Raw genomic sequence first — 18,627 nt, 5'->3', positions numbered from 1 at the left:
TAGATAGAGAAGCCATTGGGGGGTTCGGGGTGTCCCGTGCAGGCCGAAGGGGAGTCGAGGAATCCGGGGACCCCTGGCAGTGCAGGGAGGGCCCTTGAAGGCGCGGGGCTGGGACCCCTGGCAGTGCAGGGAGGGCCCTTGAAGGCTCGGGGCTGGGACCCCTGGGGGTGCCGAGGGGTCCCGTGACAGCTCTGCGGGGAGTCCAGGGGGGCCCTAGAAGTAGAGCCATGGCCACCCGGCGTTTAACAGACGCGTTCTTGTTGTTGCGGAACAACGCGATTCAAAACCGGCAGCTGCTGGCCGAGCAAGTGAGTAGTTACAGCTCCTCCAGCCCTCTGAATTCACGTAGCATGGCTGCTGCGGTGAGTCTCCTCCCTTCATCCTACTGTATCCCACACTTGCTGCTCTAATGCCATGTGCTTAGGACAGTCAGACAGCAAGTGTCCTTGTCTCCTCCTTCCTCCTCTCTTCACCCCATCTCCTCTGCCCCTAGTAAACCCCTTTCCCTCACCTTCTCCCCCTGCCACCCTTCTCCTCACCCTATATTTCCCCTCCTCCCTATCTCCTTTCCTCTTACTATTTCCTTCCCCCTTACACTTTTCTCCCCATCTCTCACCTTCCATTTGTCCCACACTTCTAACACCGCCTCTCCCTCCCATTGTCCTTTCCCCATGTAAAATGAATAGAATAGATCTGTCCTATCATACTGATCTTGTCTGTTTGCTCCATAAATAATAATCTTTATTATTATTTAAATATCTTCACATTATTATTAGACATTAAGTTGTTGTCTCTCCTTTTTCTCCCAACCCCACCTCCCTTCCCAGGTGAAAGGAACAAAGCTATCTTTTCATTCTGATCTCTTCTTCTCACTTTGTTGTGGGCACTGTTAAAACTTATAATGCAGTTTACCACCATTGTTTTAACCTTTTCTTATTTTGAGACAAGTTGCTGGTATCTCTTTTTGTTCCCTTTTCTGAAGTAAAATGAATGACTGTGCTCTCTTCAATGTGTATCTGATATTTTAAGGAAAAAAGAGGCATATAGAATACAAGGGTTGGAAGGGACCTCAGGAGGTCATCTAGTGCAACCCCCTGCTCAAAGCAGGACCAATCCCCAGACAGATTTTTGCCCCAGATCCCTAAATGGCCCCTTCAAGGATTGAACTCAGAACCCTGGGTTTAGCAGGCCAATGCTCAAACCACTGAGCTATCCCATCGGTAGTATGGTGTCATAAATTTGTTGAAATGCAATGCATGAATGCCTTTTGAAGCTCATGTAACATGGCATCCTAGAACTGACGGATCTTTTTGTTGTTTCTTGTTGTAGAAGTTGTTCAATCAATAGATGCATTCCAAATTTACCATGATTCAATCTCCAAATTCTGAAAATACCATCACATAATGACACTTAGTGAAAGTGTAGGAAAAAAGAAAGTAGGATGGCTTATAATTGTCCACACAGCCAGTGCTTGTTTGCCTCTCTTTTAACCTACCTCCAAAAAATTACACCATTCCCTTTAGGGAATTTGCCACCCAGAAGCAATCTAGAAGCTGAATTTTATTAGGACTTTGAACTTCCAAAGCAACTAGCTCTGTTATCTTAGTGAATGCAAACATCTATTTTCCAGTTGTACATAGAGTGATGAAAAAAGCAAGGAAACAATTTAAGCAAAAGCAATAATGAAATAAAAATGTTCTAGTTTTAAAACCATTTGCGGCCACTCAGTTTTTTATATCTTCATGTCAGTCTGAATCCAGGTACACTTTTAGTTCATAGTTTGATTCTTCCTTGTTTTAAAGAACATGTACATATGCATACAGGGTCCAATACTGACTCTCACAGGCAAAGCCCCTGTTGAATCCTTAAGGAAGGATCTCAAAATTGGACCCATTGTATGAAGTCTATGTTATAGCTACCATTCCTGCAAGAAGATGCAATTAGAGCAGGCCACCATGCAGGCACAGATGTGCTCATTAGCACATCTGCAGGTGAGATCAGGGCCATAAGTGATTTGACATGTTTAGTTATGTATCAGTCATTCAATTTTTCTTTCCCTGGTAGGAATTAGCTTTGCTATTTTTCCATTCTGAAATTTAATTGCTTGTTTTAATAAAGCCACATTCCACTGCTATATATACAGCTAAGTATGCAAAAATCCAGCATACAAAACTCTGTACATTTTTTCAGCTAAATATTATTTCAGCTACTTGAAAATACTTCATAGTATAATAGAAAATGTAGAAGCTAATTGGACTCTGCAGGCACAGGAGTCCACCCTTGTACATCAGTTTGCAGGATTGGGGCTTGGAGTGTATTCTCTCCATTGGTAATTTAAACATACAGCAAGTTATTATATATATGCTGTAGTTCTAATTTGGATGTTTTAAATATGAAAGGAGAAGCCCTTCCATTTTTCTCCTTAATATCTTATTGTTTGTTTCCTCTTTCTTCTCTGACAGTTTTTATAGCTTTTGTTGTTTGTATTCTATTGCAAAGTGGTTATAATACATAGGGCAGATACCACCAAGCATAATCCTCAAGTGCAAGAGGACAAACTCTATACCTGTGGCTGTTTGTAAATTTTGGTCTGGTCAGACTATGACGGAAAACTTCAGATTCCAGTGTTACTTTGAAATCACTTATGAAATAATTATCGAGAGAGAGAGGCTTTTGTAAATGTATATAAACAGGCCCAATTTGAATTGAGTTTTAAAAATTGTATTTCAGTAAGTAACGAAGCAACCCATTTGACAGCCCAGCCAAGTAGATTTCTGGCTGGTAACTGAAACTACATTAGTATAGATTTGTCTCTGTCCATTTCCACTTTTAAGTCAATCTTCTCATTTATTTAGTAAAGCCTCCAGTAAACATATGGGTCCTCCTTTCTTTCTCTGTTGCTTTTCATTAGTGCATTTTCTGTAAGGAGAAACGGTACTTAATGCTATAAATTCCATTTCAACCTGGGAGCTGCCGTTGACTAATCTTTGTTCATGGTTAGCTTTATTCCACCTATCTTTGTACAAGCTCCTTATGAAATTACATTTATAGAATAGTAAAGGTCACACCTAGTAATATATTTTAAATGTACTTTATTTTGGCACTCTATTTGGCTTTTCTAAAATTTTATTTGTCCAGATTGTAATTAGAGGTTATTAAATCACCAGGATTTTTTTTAGACATTCTAACGTTTTAATATATACCTAGAAATGTTACTGATCATAAAAACAGGCATAGAAGCAACTGGCCAATCAAATTCAGTTTCCATTGAAAGGGTAATGGGTTAGTAATACTTAGCACTTGTTTACAGCTTTATATTTTCAAAGCCTTTTTACTAGCATTGATGGAATAAAAAGCTATTTTGTCAAGTGCTGGTGTAAATGCAACCAGTACTGGCAGAGATTGAAAAGCTTCATGTCTCCTTGTTGCCCTGTGTGAAATGAATTATTAATTCGACCTAGTTCCTAGTGGACAGCTGTCTGTTCCATAATTGCGACTTAGTTAAATCCACGTTTGTCTCAGCAAGAAAGCCAAAAACTGTATAGACCGAGCTATCTGTCATATATCTGTCTGGGGTGCCTATCACTACACCTAGCAGTGTAGCATCTATGCAAATTGCCTTTTCCTCCCTAACATGGTGCCTCCAGAGCAGGGTTGAAGCACAATGGCAGGTTGACAAAGCCTAATTGTCACTACCTTGTCTTACTTTGTTTTGGGATAAACAGGTTCCAGGGTTGTTGATCTACCACCCTTCATGAGTACTAGAAATTGCTGTAAAAAGTTAACTTTTTTTTATTCTGCATTAGAATAGTTCAGCCTTCTGATACTGACAGTCATTGAATCAATGCAACTGAAATTTTAAATACTCAGGCAAAGTTTAAATACTTAGCATTCTTAAATTACTTTTTATTTCTAAAGCGGAGTATGTAAATATAAGAGGTATTTAAGTGTAGCATGAGACACCTTTTTACCTCGGAAGCATTTTGTCCTTGCTTTAAAAGTAACGTTTGCTTTTTTTATTTTTCAATGATTCTTCTGGCCTCCTATTCATACACCATACAGTACAAAGATAACACAGTGGTTACACTGGTAAAGTTGCAAATATATTGTAGTTGCTAGTCTTTTATATGCTTTTCAACTATAAGGACAATAACATTATTTGATAAATAGAGTATACTAAACTAGCTCTTGCATCTTTTGGTGTTTGGGTGTGGCTTTTTTTGCCTTTCACTATGTCCTCTTAAGGTGAGTGGGATGCTTATCAGTAAATGTGTGTCTTGAGTCAATTTTTTAAGCTTTGCCTAATAAAAATATCAAACCAAAATGCATACAGGTCCTCCAATCTCTTTCTTGAATTGAATGTGTCAAAATGTATGCTGGGTTTTGAATATTATGGACACATGATCCTTGCTACATTCAACTGTTACAGCTCACATTAAACATGTTTTACACAGCAATTCTTCTATCTGATAGTTGGTATTTGAAATCATATATTGTATTTAAATCAATTTCTTGACTGTTTCTTGATTATTTTTTTTAAACAAAAATTGTGTTCCTGTTTACCAGTTTAACTGAAATAACTTTTAAAGAAAAATGTGCTTTTGTGCACCAGGCTAAATGCTTATGTAGATACATTGAGAATGCTGTATTTTATTAGCCATTACTGTTTTAAGAGCCTCTTTGGTTTGTTTTGGTAAACTGTCAATTTTAAAAAAATAAAGCTTCAGTATTTTCTCAACTGACTGTACCCTATCTCTGTCCTATGTCTCTCTCTCTCTCTCTTTTACCTTTTGCTGTCCCTAAATGGATGGGGCTGATGGAATCAACAAATCATATCAGGAGCTGGATGAGGTATTATTTTTTTATGTTTTGTTCCACCATGGTGCATCCAGTATAGATGATGATTAGTTAGAACACTCATTTCTTTTTACTGTTAATTTTTGAGATTTAACAGTGTGAGATCACTGATGGTTTTTTCACAATACAAGGATGAGGCAGCTTTTTCATTAATGTGAAGGAGAGCTTTTGTGAGACATTTTGATGTTCAGGGTAGTCACATTACAGTATTACTATATACTTACATAAAACTGTCCAGATTTACTTTGTACACACTATATATAAAAACTTTATACAGTGAAACCATTAAATGTTATTCCTGCTTTTGTAAACTATAGCAGGCATAGGGCTTATTTCTGAGAGTAGTCCCTTAGGTTTCAATGGACTAAGCAGTGTGCCGAGTAATGTTTGCAGCAACAGGGCCTTTGGGGGAGTATCCTTATTATCAACAGATCTTCAAAGCTTAAGCTTTTAAATTAGAAAAACATTATACACTAGAAACAATTAATTTGCACAGCTTTTGATTGTCGGCACAGCTACAAAATATACATGTTGCCATCTGCTTACACAAAGTAGTATTAGTGGAATTTCTCTAATATGACATCTTCGGTTTACATGACATTTTGAAAAATCTTGCCTTCGCAATCACGTATAATCCATCTGTATAGGCACAGCAACCTACTTCAAAATGCAACCCAAACAAAATGAACTGAAGAAAACGTACTTCAGTAACTTTTTCTTAATATAAAGTACCGGTACATCATCAGAGACCATTCATGCTGCTTTATTTAATTATAAAATAAATCCATTTTATTATTTGTTCAATGTCCTATAAAGAAGCGGAGTGGTTCTGTTTGTAGCTGGAGCAGTGCGTTGCAGCAGTACTTCAGTGGGAATGAGAGGAGGCTGAGTGAATTAAGTTAGAAAGTATGGTCTAGTGGCTAGATCACAGGACTGGGCATCAAGAGACTTAGGTCTCATTTCTAGCTCTGCCATAAATTTTCTGTGGACAAGTCATTTAACCTCTCAGTGCCTCTATTTACCCATCAGTTATATTAGGATACTACTTCAAGGGATTTGTGAGGGTTTGTTAAAGTTTTCTTTCTGAGGTACTCAGAAGGAAAGTGCTATAGGAGTGTTAAGTGGTTTATGTTGTTGTTTATTGTACTATTGGCCTTACCTCAGAGTTTCCTTGTTTGTACAGAGCTGTAATGAGCCTTACTGTTGTAACTACATATTGTGTTCATTTCCCTTTTTAATTACAAGTTATTTCAATCGCATATAAAAAAAAAAAATATACTGAAGGTTACAGCAGCTAACTCAGCAAAAAGAACAGATCCAGGTAAACTACCTTGTTCTATGTGTCTAAATCAGTTTGAGATTCTTCTGTTGTTAGCTTTGGGGGGTAAAAAGGAGTGGCAGGGAGGGCACTAAGAGATTGCTAGGGTAAGGAAATAAATGGACATCTTCCTTCCACCCACTCCACACCTTAAGGACACAATTCTGATTGAGGATAAACAAGTGTATTTCATCATTAATTATGTCAAATCCTATAACAGCATATAATGCATCGGCATATCTGACATCAGAACTGGGCCTTTAGTCTTTGCCAGACTGAGCAAAGATGTTATGCTCTTTTTAGCTTCTTTGTTTTATTTTAAGGCTTTATTAGATGCCTCTTGAGGGTGAAGTGAAAATTTTTTGACCTACCCCTAACAATAAGATTTGGAAAATAAGGCTCCTGCACACTTACTGTAAGCATTTGCAACTCGGCAGATAATCTTTGTGATTAGTTCTCTCTCTCTTTCCCTTAAAACCTTTCAACTTTTCAAATCTGGTTGCAGCCATGCTATCTTTTAATAGAAATCCGTGCTCTGTTTTCAAGTATACTATCTAACTCTCCTCAGAATGTACTGCACCCTCGTTTTAAAACTTACAACACTGCTGTAAATAAATCAATGTACTTCAGCTTCCAATAACATTAAACTCTATATCATGACACCCATTAAAACATCTTCTATCATTCAAATTATGTGACTCCTATGAATTGTGATATACACAGGATGTTTTTCCTCTTTGTATTTGTGCTGTTCTAGAGAACATACTATGATGTTAGCGGGCCACTTTTTAAAGGCTTGCTTTCACTATGAGAGTCACTGTAATTACCGGTACATACAAAATGGTTTTGAGGTTGTTTCCTTCTAAAAGCATTTCTGTTGGCAGCTTCGCTTGTGTGGTTATTTATTTCCTTGCCAGGGTCGCTACTTATTATTACTTACTTATTTTATGGTTACTCCCAGAGGCCTTAATTAGATCAAGGCCCAGTTGTGCTAGGCGCTGTACAAATACAAGTATACATACAATCTAAGCCCCTGATGTTGCAGTGAGCTCCATGCAGGCAGACCCTTGTTGATGTCAGTGGGGCCCTGCATGGATTCAGGTGTTTGCTGTTGCAGATCTCTGCAGGATTGGGGCCTAAGTAGACAAGATGCAACACGTGAGTGCAACATGCAGAAGGGAGTAGGGAAGGGAGGATAGGGGTAACATGTATTTACGTTGGCTTATTATTGCACAGGTATAGATCATGTATACTAGCTTTGTTATTGTAAACATGCCTCCTAAAAACATAGCCCCTCAGGTTTTATTAAAATTCTCCTACCCCAAATAAGGTGACTCTGGGCACACTGCCTAGTTGTATACAGTTTGATTTCTTTTTGCTTTCTCCCCTGCCTCTTCCAGACTGCTCCTCTACCTACCATTATTAGTATTTTTTTAAACTATCCCCCCCAATACCCTGAGATGAGGGGGTCCCTCCCCATCTGAGGCTGGGAGGCCACCAAAACTTCAAAGGTTCCTCCCCTCAGAAGATTTTTTGTTCAAGTATGGAGTAGATGTCTTGATGTCACTGGTTTCCAAGGCTCAGAAGGTGCCAATAAGAGTCATTTGGGACTCCCGGAGGGGGTAGCCTGCCCGCAGGTTTTGCTTCTCCTCTCTTGAGAACGTATAGTGGGGGAACATACTTGGGTTCTTATGCTGTGGAAGCAAGAGTGGGTTTCTTCCCTCCCCCTGCCACCTCCAACATTGCTCTGGACCAGGGGGAAGTCACATCTGGGCTCTGCCCTACTCTCCACCTCTTGGGAATCTGTAAGGCTTCTTGGAAAAGTATTCCTATTCTCCGTGCCCTCCGTGTGCTGCCCCAACTTGCTGATCATCATAATTTGGATCCTCCAAGTTTTCTTCATATCAATTCTAGAAGACCTTACACGTGATCATTTATTAAATATATTGGTCTAGGAGGTACTTATCTAGCCCGTGTCCCCCTAGTATCTGAGATTCCGAATGAATCAAATACAGTATTTATGTGAAAGAACTCACTGGAGACTGAGAATATAGAAAACTTTGCTTTCTTAGCTTCAAAGGGAGCTAATAAACATTATCTTTGGTTATTTGGAAATCTCATACTATTGTTTGAGACTACAAAACAATATATATATATTTTTTAAATTAAGCCCTTGAAATGAAATTTGAAACTTTTGGCTAGCCCTGATCTGTATAGAAATGTGGCCAATATGAGGATCCAGTGGCAACAAGCTCTCACATAGAATGAGGCCACTTCCCTTACTCCAGCTCAAGGGCTTCCTGAGTCCCAACGTTGAAGCAGAGAGGAAAATGTGTGGCTGCCCGCTAGTTGCAGAGTGGATTCTATCTCCCGAGTCCTGGCAGGACACAAGGACATTGCTAATTAATGTGTGAGAAACAAGCCAGGAAATGAGGAGCATCCATCACAAATGAGTAAACTGTACATGGAGTGCATTAACTACTCTGTTAAGATGGCCTTTTTTAAGGGAGGTTGCAGTTACAGTGATTACGAATACCTGAATTGGATGTCTATAATCTGAATAGACATCGGTTTCTGTCTTTAAATTTGTTGCTTTCCCCCTTCATAGCTTGCTGATGATCGCATGGCACTAGTATCAGGGATCAGTTTAGATCCCGAAGCAGCAGTTTATGTAACAAAGCGGCTACCTCCCAAATGGGTTGATGGAGTGGGAGAAGTAAGTACTTGCATGTTATTGTTGGGTGTAGTTTCTCGTGCAAGGATTTTATTGGGAAAATAGCTGTGACAACACTAATGCAATAAGGTTTATTGTAATAGTAATTTACAAAGGAGTTAGTTGAAGTAAAGTCTTTTTGTAAATTCTAATGCTGTTTTACATGCATAATGCAAGACACACGGCACAAAAAGTGAACCTACTAGTACAGATTTCAAAAAAGCCTCCAAAAATGTACTCACAGCATTTACAATCATGTCCTTTTCTGTATACAAAAAACCTCATGTGCACAAAAATGTTTATTCAGCCTTTACAAGCACAAGACGCTGCTTGCAGACATCTGGCTTATGACCTTACAGTTGTATTGGTAGAAGCCAATTTGAAATTATTCCCTTGAATTTAAACCATTATGCTTGGTTTGTATTACAACACCATGTGATATGGGTAAAGGTGCCATCTGGATTTTTCATATTCCCTTCTACATTTACATTTTTGATTTTACTATTAGTTTTTTATATAATTTGAATGATCCTTTGACTGTATTATGGTCCAGTCCAGTGGAGTTATATCTTTGAAAGTACCATAGTCCCATCCAGTGGGTACTGGTGGAGGTTTATACTAAGTTAAAATGTCAAAAGAGCAACAAGGTCACAGACCAAACCTCAGAGGCCAACTTTGTACATTTTGGCTTAAAATATTTGGCCTATTTTTCTACAGTACACGCTTCTGTTAATTATGTCTTTACATAAATTAAATCTATCTGATATTTGTCAGAACCTTTTCCTTTGTGGCATTACTGTCCTTTCTCCATTTCTTTTAGATTCAGGATGATATCTGCAGGATTAAACAGAAGATGAAAGAATTAGCCAGTCTTCACGACAAATATTTAAACAGACCTACTTTGGATGATAGCAGCGAAGAAGAACATGCAATAGAAATTACTACCCAAGAGATCACACAGGTGCAGATGAAATATTTTCAGAGAAGATGTTAATTATGTTCAGTTCCGAAGCCACAGTTTTACTTTGCTCTATCCTGGTGTGGCACTGACTTATTTGAAATAAAGTTCACATTTGATAATCAGTGTGCTCTTGTGGTTAGAACAGGGAGCCAGAACTTTGGGGTTCTGTGCCTAGTTCTTCCACTATGTCACTGAGATCCTGGGTGGTGGTGGCCTGTGATATACCGGAAGTCAGACTGGATAATCTGGTGGTCTCTTCTGGCCTTATACTCTATGACTGACTCTATGATGACAAGTCACTTACTTGCTCTGTGCCTCAGTTTACCTATCTGTAATATAGATGTTAACCCCCTTGCTGTAGGATTGTGAGGCTCAAGTAATTCATGTTTGTAAAGGAGTTATAAAATAGTATTACTAATATGCAACCTCCATTCTGAACAGAAGTAATTACTTTCTAATGGAGTAAATATTGTTCTTCGGCAGAACAACCTGCATGCTCTCTTGAATGCCTTTTTTATTCACAAAGTAAATATAACTTGCTTAATCACAAATCCTTTAATCAGTTACAAAATCTAGCTTACAGAAAACTTTCATTTACATTTAGCTGCAAAGTTGTTTGGATTTTAGTCTTCATCTGAGTGCTGTGTTTTTATATCCATTTAAATGACAGCCTGGACATCAGTGTACTTTACTTTTCTTTAAAAATCCTTATGTTAAAGTATTACAGTCATTCATTCAGCATTTGAGCCATGTGATAATTAAAATGTCTTACTATTCTTTGACTAATGGGAATTATTTTTTCAGCTATTTCACAGATGCCAGAGAGCAGTCCAGGCCTTGCAGAGCAGGTCACGTAATTGTACAGAACAAGAAGAACGTGTTCTCAGAAACATAGTGTCTTGCTTAGCACAGTCACTTCAGGACCTATCCACCAACTTTAGGCATGCACAGTCTGACTATCTCAAACGTAAGCATCTGCAAAGACATATAGTACTCAGTGCCTTCTGTCTGCAAAGTATTGAACAAATACCATCGCCCTATTCCATTTGTGCTGTGAAGGTGGTATCCCCATTTTCTGGGTTGGGGAAACAGAAGCACAGAGAGGTTAAGTGACTTGTCCAAGATCACAAAGAGCTAGTAGTGGAATTCAGGAATTCCTGGCTCTAAGTCCTGTGCTCAAACCACTTAACTGTGCCTCTTTTGTTCTTATTTATAAAATAAGTTAATATACTTAGCGTGGTCTTGATACAAGTACAAATATGAGGTATATATATGAGTGAAGTCTTATGTACAGTTTGAGCTGCAGGCAACAAGTGGAGATTGATTGCTAATAAATGTTAATGTCCAATAGCCATAGAGGAGAGAGAACACAGATGCAAAATGCTATGTGCAATATACCACATATATAATGTGCAGTGTCCAAAATTCTGTAACGACGCAAATTCACCAACTTATTTTTATCTTGTCCACTTAATGTTGACCTAATATCTCTTCACCCTGTAGCACAGCACTATAGTTGCCACAGGTAAGGTTTGGGATCATGACTAGGAGGAGACATGCAACTGAGAGGATTTCTTTGTTAGAAAATAACTTCCGGGGTGACATACTGAAAACTGCTGCCCTGTGAGAGACATAGTGCATGTATCTACCTAGGTACTTTGCAGCCCACATCACCTTAGTATCTGTATTTACTCATCACCTCTAGCTTTGCTCAATCCTAATAATGTGCTTTTCTGCAAAAAGAAATAAAATAATTTTTTAAAGATGGGGCAACAAAAAACCAAACCTTTAAATTACTTTAAATTTGATATGCTGAATGTTAGAGCATGCTGAATTACTTGAAGTTCATGGAACATGATGATTAAGAGTTGTTGAGCTAACCAGAATCTTGTGTAGTCAAAGTTGGTCATGCTTTGTAAATAGCCATCTGTATATGCCGATTAAAATTCAGTGCCTGGCACTTAGGAAAATCTGGCTAATGGCGTGATATTGCTCTGCATAAATAAGTTTCCCTCTCCTGCACATCTCTTGTGTCCTCCTGAAGCTTCTGGAAAAATCTTATTTCACCTAAAGTACATTAACTTTCAGAATGTTGTATTTCAAAATGGTAATAGTGGCTCTGAGTGACTTTCTGCTTTGTGTATCCCAATATTATACTCAACCACAGCTTTTCTCTTTTTTACAGGCATGAAGAATCGAGAAGAAAGATCCAAGCATTTCTTCGATACGTCAGTCCCGCTTATGGATGATGGAGAGGACAGTACTCTTTATGATAGGGTAAGTTAGTAGGTATTAAGTGAAGTTAATTGGAGAGTGGGGTTTTTTTGTTTGTTTTTTTTACTGTGGTCTTAAATATGAGAATCATGAGAATGAATCAAAAATCAGATTGTGTCTGATGTATGCATCAAACCACGTGGGAGTTCCATCTTGCCAGTTGTCTTAGTGTTTTCCTAATAGCACTATTGTAAATGAGGGGGAGGAGGGGTTAAAGACTTTAATTTAAAAAAAGTATTTTTCTGCTCTGATATGTCATCACTAAGATGTGTTCAGTAATACGTACCATGCCATACATTTTGGGGGGAAAGGAAGAGCACAGATTGTCATTCATAATGTTAGGAAGTTGGGATTAGCTTTGATTTTTGCCGTGTGGGAGACATGAGTTCAGGAATCAAACTCTCATTCCCCTGATAGGGACTAGGAGCTCTGCAGAGGCAGCATTGTCACCCCTCACTCCATCTTCCCAGGGCACATGCAGGGGTTCTGAAGAGAATTGTCATCCGCTGGCAGGATGGTAGCTTCAATTGGATGGTGGCAATGTGCAATCATTAGGCGTGATCCCTGTGACTCTATTTCCTCTTGACAAAGAAGCTGAAGTTTTCTGCACAGACCTTATGGAGCATAGATACGAAGAATGGGTCCAATTTAATGCTTCACCTCTACCTCACCTACTTGGTATATTACACAATACACATCTCTAGCATTACCACGCATGCCAGATGCATCCCTTACAAGTACCCACAGCAGTGTTTCAGGGAACTGCGTACCCCTGCTATGTGAGTGTTTCTCAGTATGCCTCTGTTTGTTGGCACTGCAAAACACCACAACCTCAAATGCTAAAGGGTTAAGCAGCAAACTCGTGGAAAAGGTGGTGGACTGTATTTCAAGTTGCGTAATAAAAGTAGTGTTCCACTTGACCTCTAAACAAGAGAGCCTGAAAATGAGCACAGTGCTTTGTAGTGAATGGCCTTGGGAGATAAAAATAGTAATGTCTGTAATACAAAATGATTCTGCAAACACAGTCATTGCTGTAGTATACACACTTTAACAGCAGTTGATCTTATGAGATGTTCTGTACACTGAGCATTGAGTAGCTAGGCCATACCTACTACCATTGACGTGTATGTTTTGCCATTTCTTTGGTTTTATACATGCGGGCAAACTTGCTTTCAGACAGATTTTTATGTCCTGCTGACATTTTAACTGCTAGCCTATTTTGGGTGTGCAAGTTTCTTCTTTTTAAATTATGCATAGCTGGATTTAAATCGTCTCTACCAGAAATACAAATGGCAATCCAAATTATTTTTGTGGCAGCCCTAAATCTGTTACATATTTAATGCACAGTTGCACACTAAGATTTTTTTCTTAATGATGTCTGTGGCTGCTATGGGAGTTCCAAAGAGACCCTGGCATTAGGATGACAATACTTTATATTTATTACTACCAGTGTTCCATGTTATTACTGTTAGCTCATCATTTAAATCTTCTATTTCTACAGGGTTTTACGGATGACCAGTTAGTATTGGTGGAACAAAACTCATTAATGGTGGAAGAGCGGGAACGAGAAATCCGCCAGATTGTACAATCGATCTCTGATCTCAATGAAATATTTAGGGACCTTGGATCAATGATAGTGGAACAGGTGTGTGGACCCAGGGTATCAGCACTACAGACAGAGCTGGTAGCACTGCCTGTTATTAAGGTTGCCTGACACTTCTCACTGTTAAGACCCTCTTTTCAATTTCTTACAACTTTGCCAAATTTCAACCATTTGGGCTCTAATATTCCATGCTTGGTGTCTGCCTCAAGCTAGTTTGCATATTCCTCCCTTCTTTCTTTCCCCCCTGCCACCAAAATGGTTTCCAGACTAGGGGAAAATATGTTTGCCCATGTTAAAAAAAAAATTCTGGCAACCTTTTCTAGTGTGTGTCTGTGTATCAGTGCTGGGAAGCACCCTCTCGGTTGCTATGTAGTTATACCCATACCCAAAGGGTTTGGATGCCCATTGTTTCTTTTCATTTCCATAGTGCAAGGAATTTGGGGGTTGAGAAAACTAACCAAGAGTACAACATTGTTTCCTGGGATCATGAAAAAGTGTTAAAGTTGCAAGAAACTTTTGGTCATTACAAGTAACTGGATCTGCATTTATAATTTAAAAACTGAAATGATCACTGTTAAAGCATACACAATTTGAGGTGTATAACAGTCCCATTATTTAGGCAACCAAGCTAGGAACTCCTTTAACGACAACATTTTATTTTCTTGACCTGTTCTTTTTTTTGAAGACTGCATAGTTCATCAGTTATCTTCCGTGAACCCTATTTATCACCCTCTTATTAATTGTAACTGATTGTTACAATTGTAGTATTTATTTAGGTTCAGGTGCATGCTCATTATAACTGTTGTTTGTTATTCAGGGTACAGTTCTGGACAGAATTGACTACAATGTTGAGCAGTCGTGTGTAAAAACCGAAGAGGGATTGAAACAGTTACATAAGGTAAACAGAGAGGATGTTTAAGATACTATATACTTTGTTACATGATACTCTTTAATATTTTTAAGTAGATCCATCAAACAACATGGCCAATTTAAAAATAAATAAATAACTGGTGCCTCTTCTGTCACGTACAATGGTTTTGTGGCAATTGTGGATGCAACAGCAAGTGAAATCTATGATCTGACTCTACCAGGAACTTTACTGGGTAACATTTTCAAACATAACAAGGAGTCTAGTGGCACCTTAAAGACTAACAGATTTATTTGGGCATAAGTTTTCAGGGTAAAAAACCCACTTCATCAGATGCAACCATTTTCAAACATGGTTCCTGGCAGTAGGCACCCAATCCATAGTTGAGCACGTAAATACAGGTGGCCTGACTTCCAATTGCTGAGCCTCATGCAGCTTACACAGAAGATAAGACTAGTTCCTTAGGTCCCTCATCGTGGACTTAAATCCCTCACTTTAGGTGCCCAAGTTTGCAAATGTCCCTGGAGGCCTGGGTTTAATATGCAGGCATTGCTTTTTGTGGAGCTAACCGTGGGTATTTTCCTTTTTTCTACTGCATCAGCTAGGATTTTAGTCCAACCTTATGCTTCTGCTCTGGACATCTTAGCTTTGAGGTAGCTGAAAAGCTTGGATTCCAGCAAAATGATACAAAAAGGCTTTTTTTTCCCCTCTTTTTTTAAAAATGTAGGATTTTGTTCTGTTGAATTGAATCCTTCCATGGCTGGCAAAAACATGGAATGAGAGGTTTATGCTTAACCTCAGAATCTCAGTGGCCCATTATATTTTGGAAACTTGGAAGTCTATTTACTGCAAATTCAGTCTTCTCATATCATTGCAGATTTCTGATACATTGTCATCAGCAAAGTGCCATTGGAGAAAAGCATAATGCATTGCTATCTAGTTTCTTTTTTCTGCTTGTGTATAAAGATGAATTGGTGACCACTGAAAACAGGGCATTGATCCCCTGGCTATAATTATTAAAGTAATGACCAGCAGTTTGCACAAAATGGACTAGAAATAAATAAATGATCAGAACTGGAAAGCTATAGTCATGTTCGTGACCCTGCCACAGGTCCCTTGTGATATACTGATTAGAGCTTGGATCCTTAGTGCAATATGCATTTTATACTGACTGTTTTCTGTAGATGTGTGCTGTAGCTAAGCACTTGGTAGAAATCTAATCAGTCACAGGAAATATATATGCAAATTATCATGATACTGTAAAACAGAGAGTGCTATTTTCAATACGATTGGTATCTCTTTTTTCTTTAAGGCATATGTTAGTTTTCTTTTCTGCTTTAATGTGCACATCTATTTCAAACTATCAAGCTATTTCAAACTCTGTATACCAACTGATTTGCATTAATTTACTTTGGAAACCTGATGCCATTAATATTATTAAAATATTCCTCCCTCATAACAAAATGAAAATTACACAAGCCATTGTTTTGGGATACTTTAAGGGCCAGATTTACAGGCTAATTAGGTGTGCAATTACGTTGACTGCACATCAGATAATTGCATATGAAAGTGGCTAGTTAACATTTCTTCACCAGCCCTATTAAGCATTTCTCATGAAAAATTTCTAACATCATTTTTCATTTTCTTCAAAAATTGTCATGGTGTTTATCTATTTTGATTTAAGAAATCAAAACAAGAACCGTTGTTTGGTTTTGATTTTAAAATTTTAGTTTTGGCTTCTTTTGGTGGGGGTGGTTCCCCTCTCTATTCCCCTGAGTGGGGGAATGGAGAGAAGGGGGTAGAAAACTGAAAACCAAATCAAAACAAAAATTTTCAATTCCAATTTCAGAAACTAAAAACAAAATTTTCATTTTGATTTGTTATATCAAAAAACACAGTTTAAAGGAAATGAAGCTTTTTTTTTTTTTTTAATTTCATTTCCTTCAAAAACCACTTTTGTTAAAATAATACCAAAAAAAAGTTTGAAGAATTTTTGACCAGCTCTATTCCTTAGAGCAGGGTTTCTCAAACAAGGGTCGCCGCTTGTGTAGGGAAAGCCCCTGGCGGGCCGGGCCGGTTTGTTTACCTGCCCCGTCCGCAGGTCCGGCCGATCGCGGCTCCCACTGGCTGCGGATCGCTGCTCCGGGCCAATGGGAGCTGCTGGAAGCGGCGGCCAGGCCCGCGCTGCTTCCAGCAGCTCCCGTTGGCCCGGAGCAGCGATCCGCGGCCAGTGGGAGCCGCGATCGGCCGGACCTGCGGACGGGGCAGGTAAACAAACCGGCCCGGCCCGCCAGGGGCTTTCCCCACACAAGTGGCGACCCCTGTTTGAGAAACCCTGATTTAGAGACATTTGTATGCACAATTGCCTGATTTGTGTCCACAATTTAGGTAATTTCCGCACCTAAACAATCTAAAATTCTGATTTTAGTTATCATTTACACTTCAGATGTGCCACCTCTATTTTAGGTAAAGTAATATTTTACACGGCACCCTATAGGGTATACAGCTTTTCCAGGAACTAAAGATAAGCACAGCCAAACTTCGTTTAATTGACAAGAGATCAAATTCTGTGACATGAAGTTTCCCTCTTACCTGAATTAATCTAATGTGGATAAATGGGGCTTCAGCATATACTTGTCTTCAGTACATCGATACCAAGTCAAAGAAGTCTGTACAATGCTGACATGAGTTATTGAGTTATAAAGCCATGTCTACATTGCAATTAAGCACCCGTGGCTGGACCATGTCAGCTAAGTTGGGTTTGTAGGGCTCAGTCTGTGGGGCAGTGAACTTGTGTAGACATTTGGGCTCGGGCTGCAGCCCATGAGCGGGAAGGTTCCCGGAGTCCCGGCTCCAGCCCAAGCCCAAACATCTGCACCACGGTTATACAACCCCACAGCCCAAGCCCGACTCAGCTGACACAGGCCAGACACGGGTGTTTAATTGCAGCATAGACATACCCAAAATGGCTACCTTGCAGTATAATGTGAAATGTCAAGTTATAACCATAAAAACACTGTAGGTGTCTAGGTACTAAACATGGATCATGCCAGGATCTGCTTTTGCACAGTGCTGAAATCAACATACTAACTACCTTTCTTTTGTTTCTATAGGCTGAGCAATATCAGAAGAAGAATCGGAAGATGCTTGTCATTTTAATTTTATTTGTAATAGTAATTGTACTTATTGTTGTTCTTGTTGGTGTAAAGTCACATTAGGTAACAGTTCTATGATTTTCTTATTTTTGTGTGTATGTAATTATTTTTCCTAATCTGAATGGATGGACCTGCACTCCTGAAAGTCGCCTTTGAATGTATAAGCCCTAGTGGTACAAATTCTGTGCAATGTTTCAGTAGAACTCTTCATAATACATGCTTCGGTGATACCAGAGGTGTTTGTAAAACTTGTACAGAAAATGTCAGGACACTTGATAATGCTACCAAATTGGTCATCCAGTTCTTTATCCAAACATATTTGGAATATTGTGCAGTATTTAAAAAAAATTATGGAAAATAAGAGTAGACGTTTACAAGAAAGTACAATAATTAGTATTTCACTGTATGCAAAAAAGTGTACTGTTCTTTGTAGTCTTATGTTGCAATTTTGTAAACTATAAAGGTTTTTATGGGACTATGATTTGGAGGTTAAATGCCTTAAAAGATGCACAAAATTCTAACTGTTTGATTTCACCTACTTTTCTCCAAACTTTTAAAAAATATATATATTTGGATTGACCATTAAAAAAGAAACCTCTTAAAACGGAGCATAATTCAACCCCTGTGATCTTAATTTAGATTTTGCATCATTAGTAATTATCAAGGTAGTACTTAAAAGTGTAAATAACAAGACTTAATCACTGGTATAATTTAACACATTTAGTTAATTAAAATAGCTTCCTAATCCTAAGTAATCATAGGGATAATTTTTCCTCATCAAAAAGATCATGCATGATATTTTCTATTGCAAATTTCTTGGTTATATATTAAACACAGCCAGCTACATTACAATAATTTTAATGGTTTGCGCTAAACCT

At 38.5% G+C, this 18,627-nt stretch overlaps 1 protein-coding gene across 5 annotated transcripts; it reads left to right on the top strand.

Annotated features, from left to right (window-relative positions):
• The first annotated feature begins 227 nt into the window (after positions 1-227).
• On the top strand, positions 228-18,224 carry STX16 (syntaxin 16). Of its 5 annotated transcripts, none has more exons than XM_065414591.1 (9): positions 228-308; positions 4,840-4,851; positions 8,784-8,891; positions 9,709-9,849; positions 10,654-10,816; positions 12,035-12,126; positions 13,625-13,768; positions 14,544-14,624; positions 17,708-18,224. In XM_065414591.1, exons 1-9 carry the CDS (start codon positions 228-230, stop codon positions 17,810-17,812), a joined length of 927 nt encoding a protein of 308 aa, XP_065270663.1. In that variant the 3' UTR covers positions 17,813-18,224. The 5 variants fall into 5 exon arrangements, with proteins under 5 accessions (XP_065270663.1, XP_065270662.1, XP_065270661.1 ...); XM_065414590.1 differs by having other exon boundaries at positions 228-359; XM_065414589.1 differs by having other exon boundaries at positions 228-362.
• The last annotated feature ends 403 nt before the right edge of the window (positions 18,225-18,627 follow it).

This window comes from Emys orbicularis, chromosome 12 (genome assembly GCF_028017835.1).
Source record: "Emys orbicularis isolate rEmyOrb1 chromosome 12, rEmyOrb1.hap1, whole genome shotgun sequence".
In the NCBI taxonomy this organism is placed as follows: Eukaryota; Metazoa; Chordata; order Testudines; family Emydidae; genus Emys; species Emys orbicularis.
This window is presented reverse-complemented; position numbering and strand designations above follow the sequence as displayed.

Excerpts from the sequence above, each read along its gene's own strand:
- STX16 (XM_065414589.1), top strand. The coding sequence starts at position 228 with ATGGCCACCCGGCGTTTAACAGACGCGTTCTTGTTGTTGCGGAACAAC. Across the intron at positions 8,892-9,708 it reads GGGTTGATGGAGTGGGAGAA|ATTCAGGATGATATCTGCAG; the intron begins GTAAGTACTTGC and ends CATTTCTTTTAG. Across the intron at positions 13,769-14,543 it reads GATCAATGATAGTGGAACAG|GGTACAGTTCTGGACAGAAT; the intron begins GTGTGTGGACCC and ends TTTGTTATTCAG.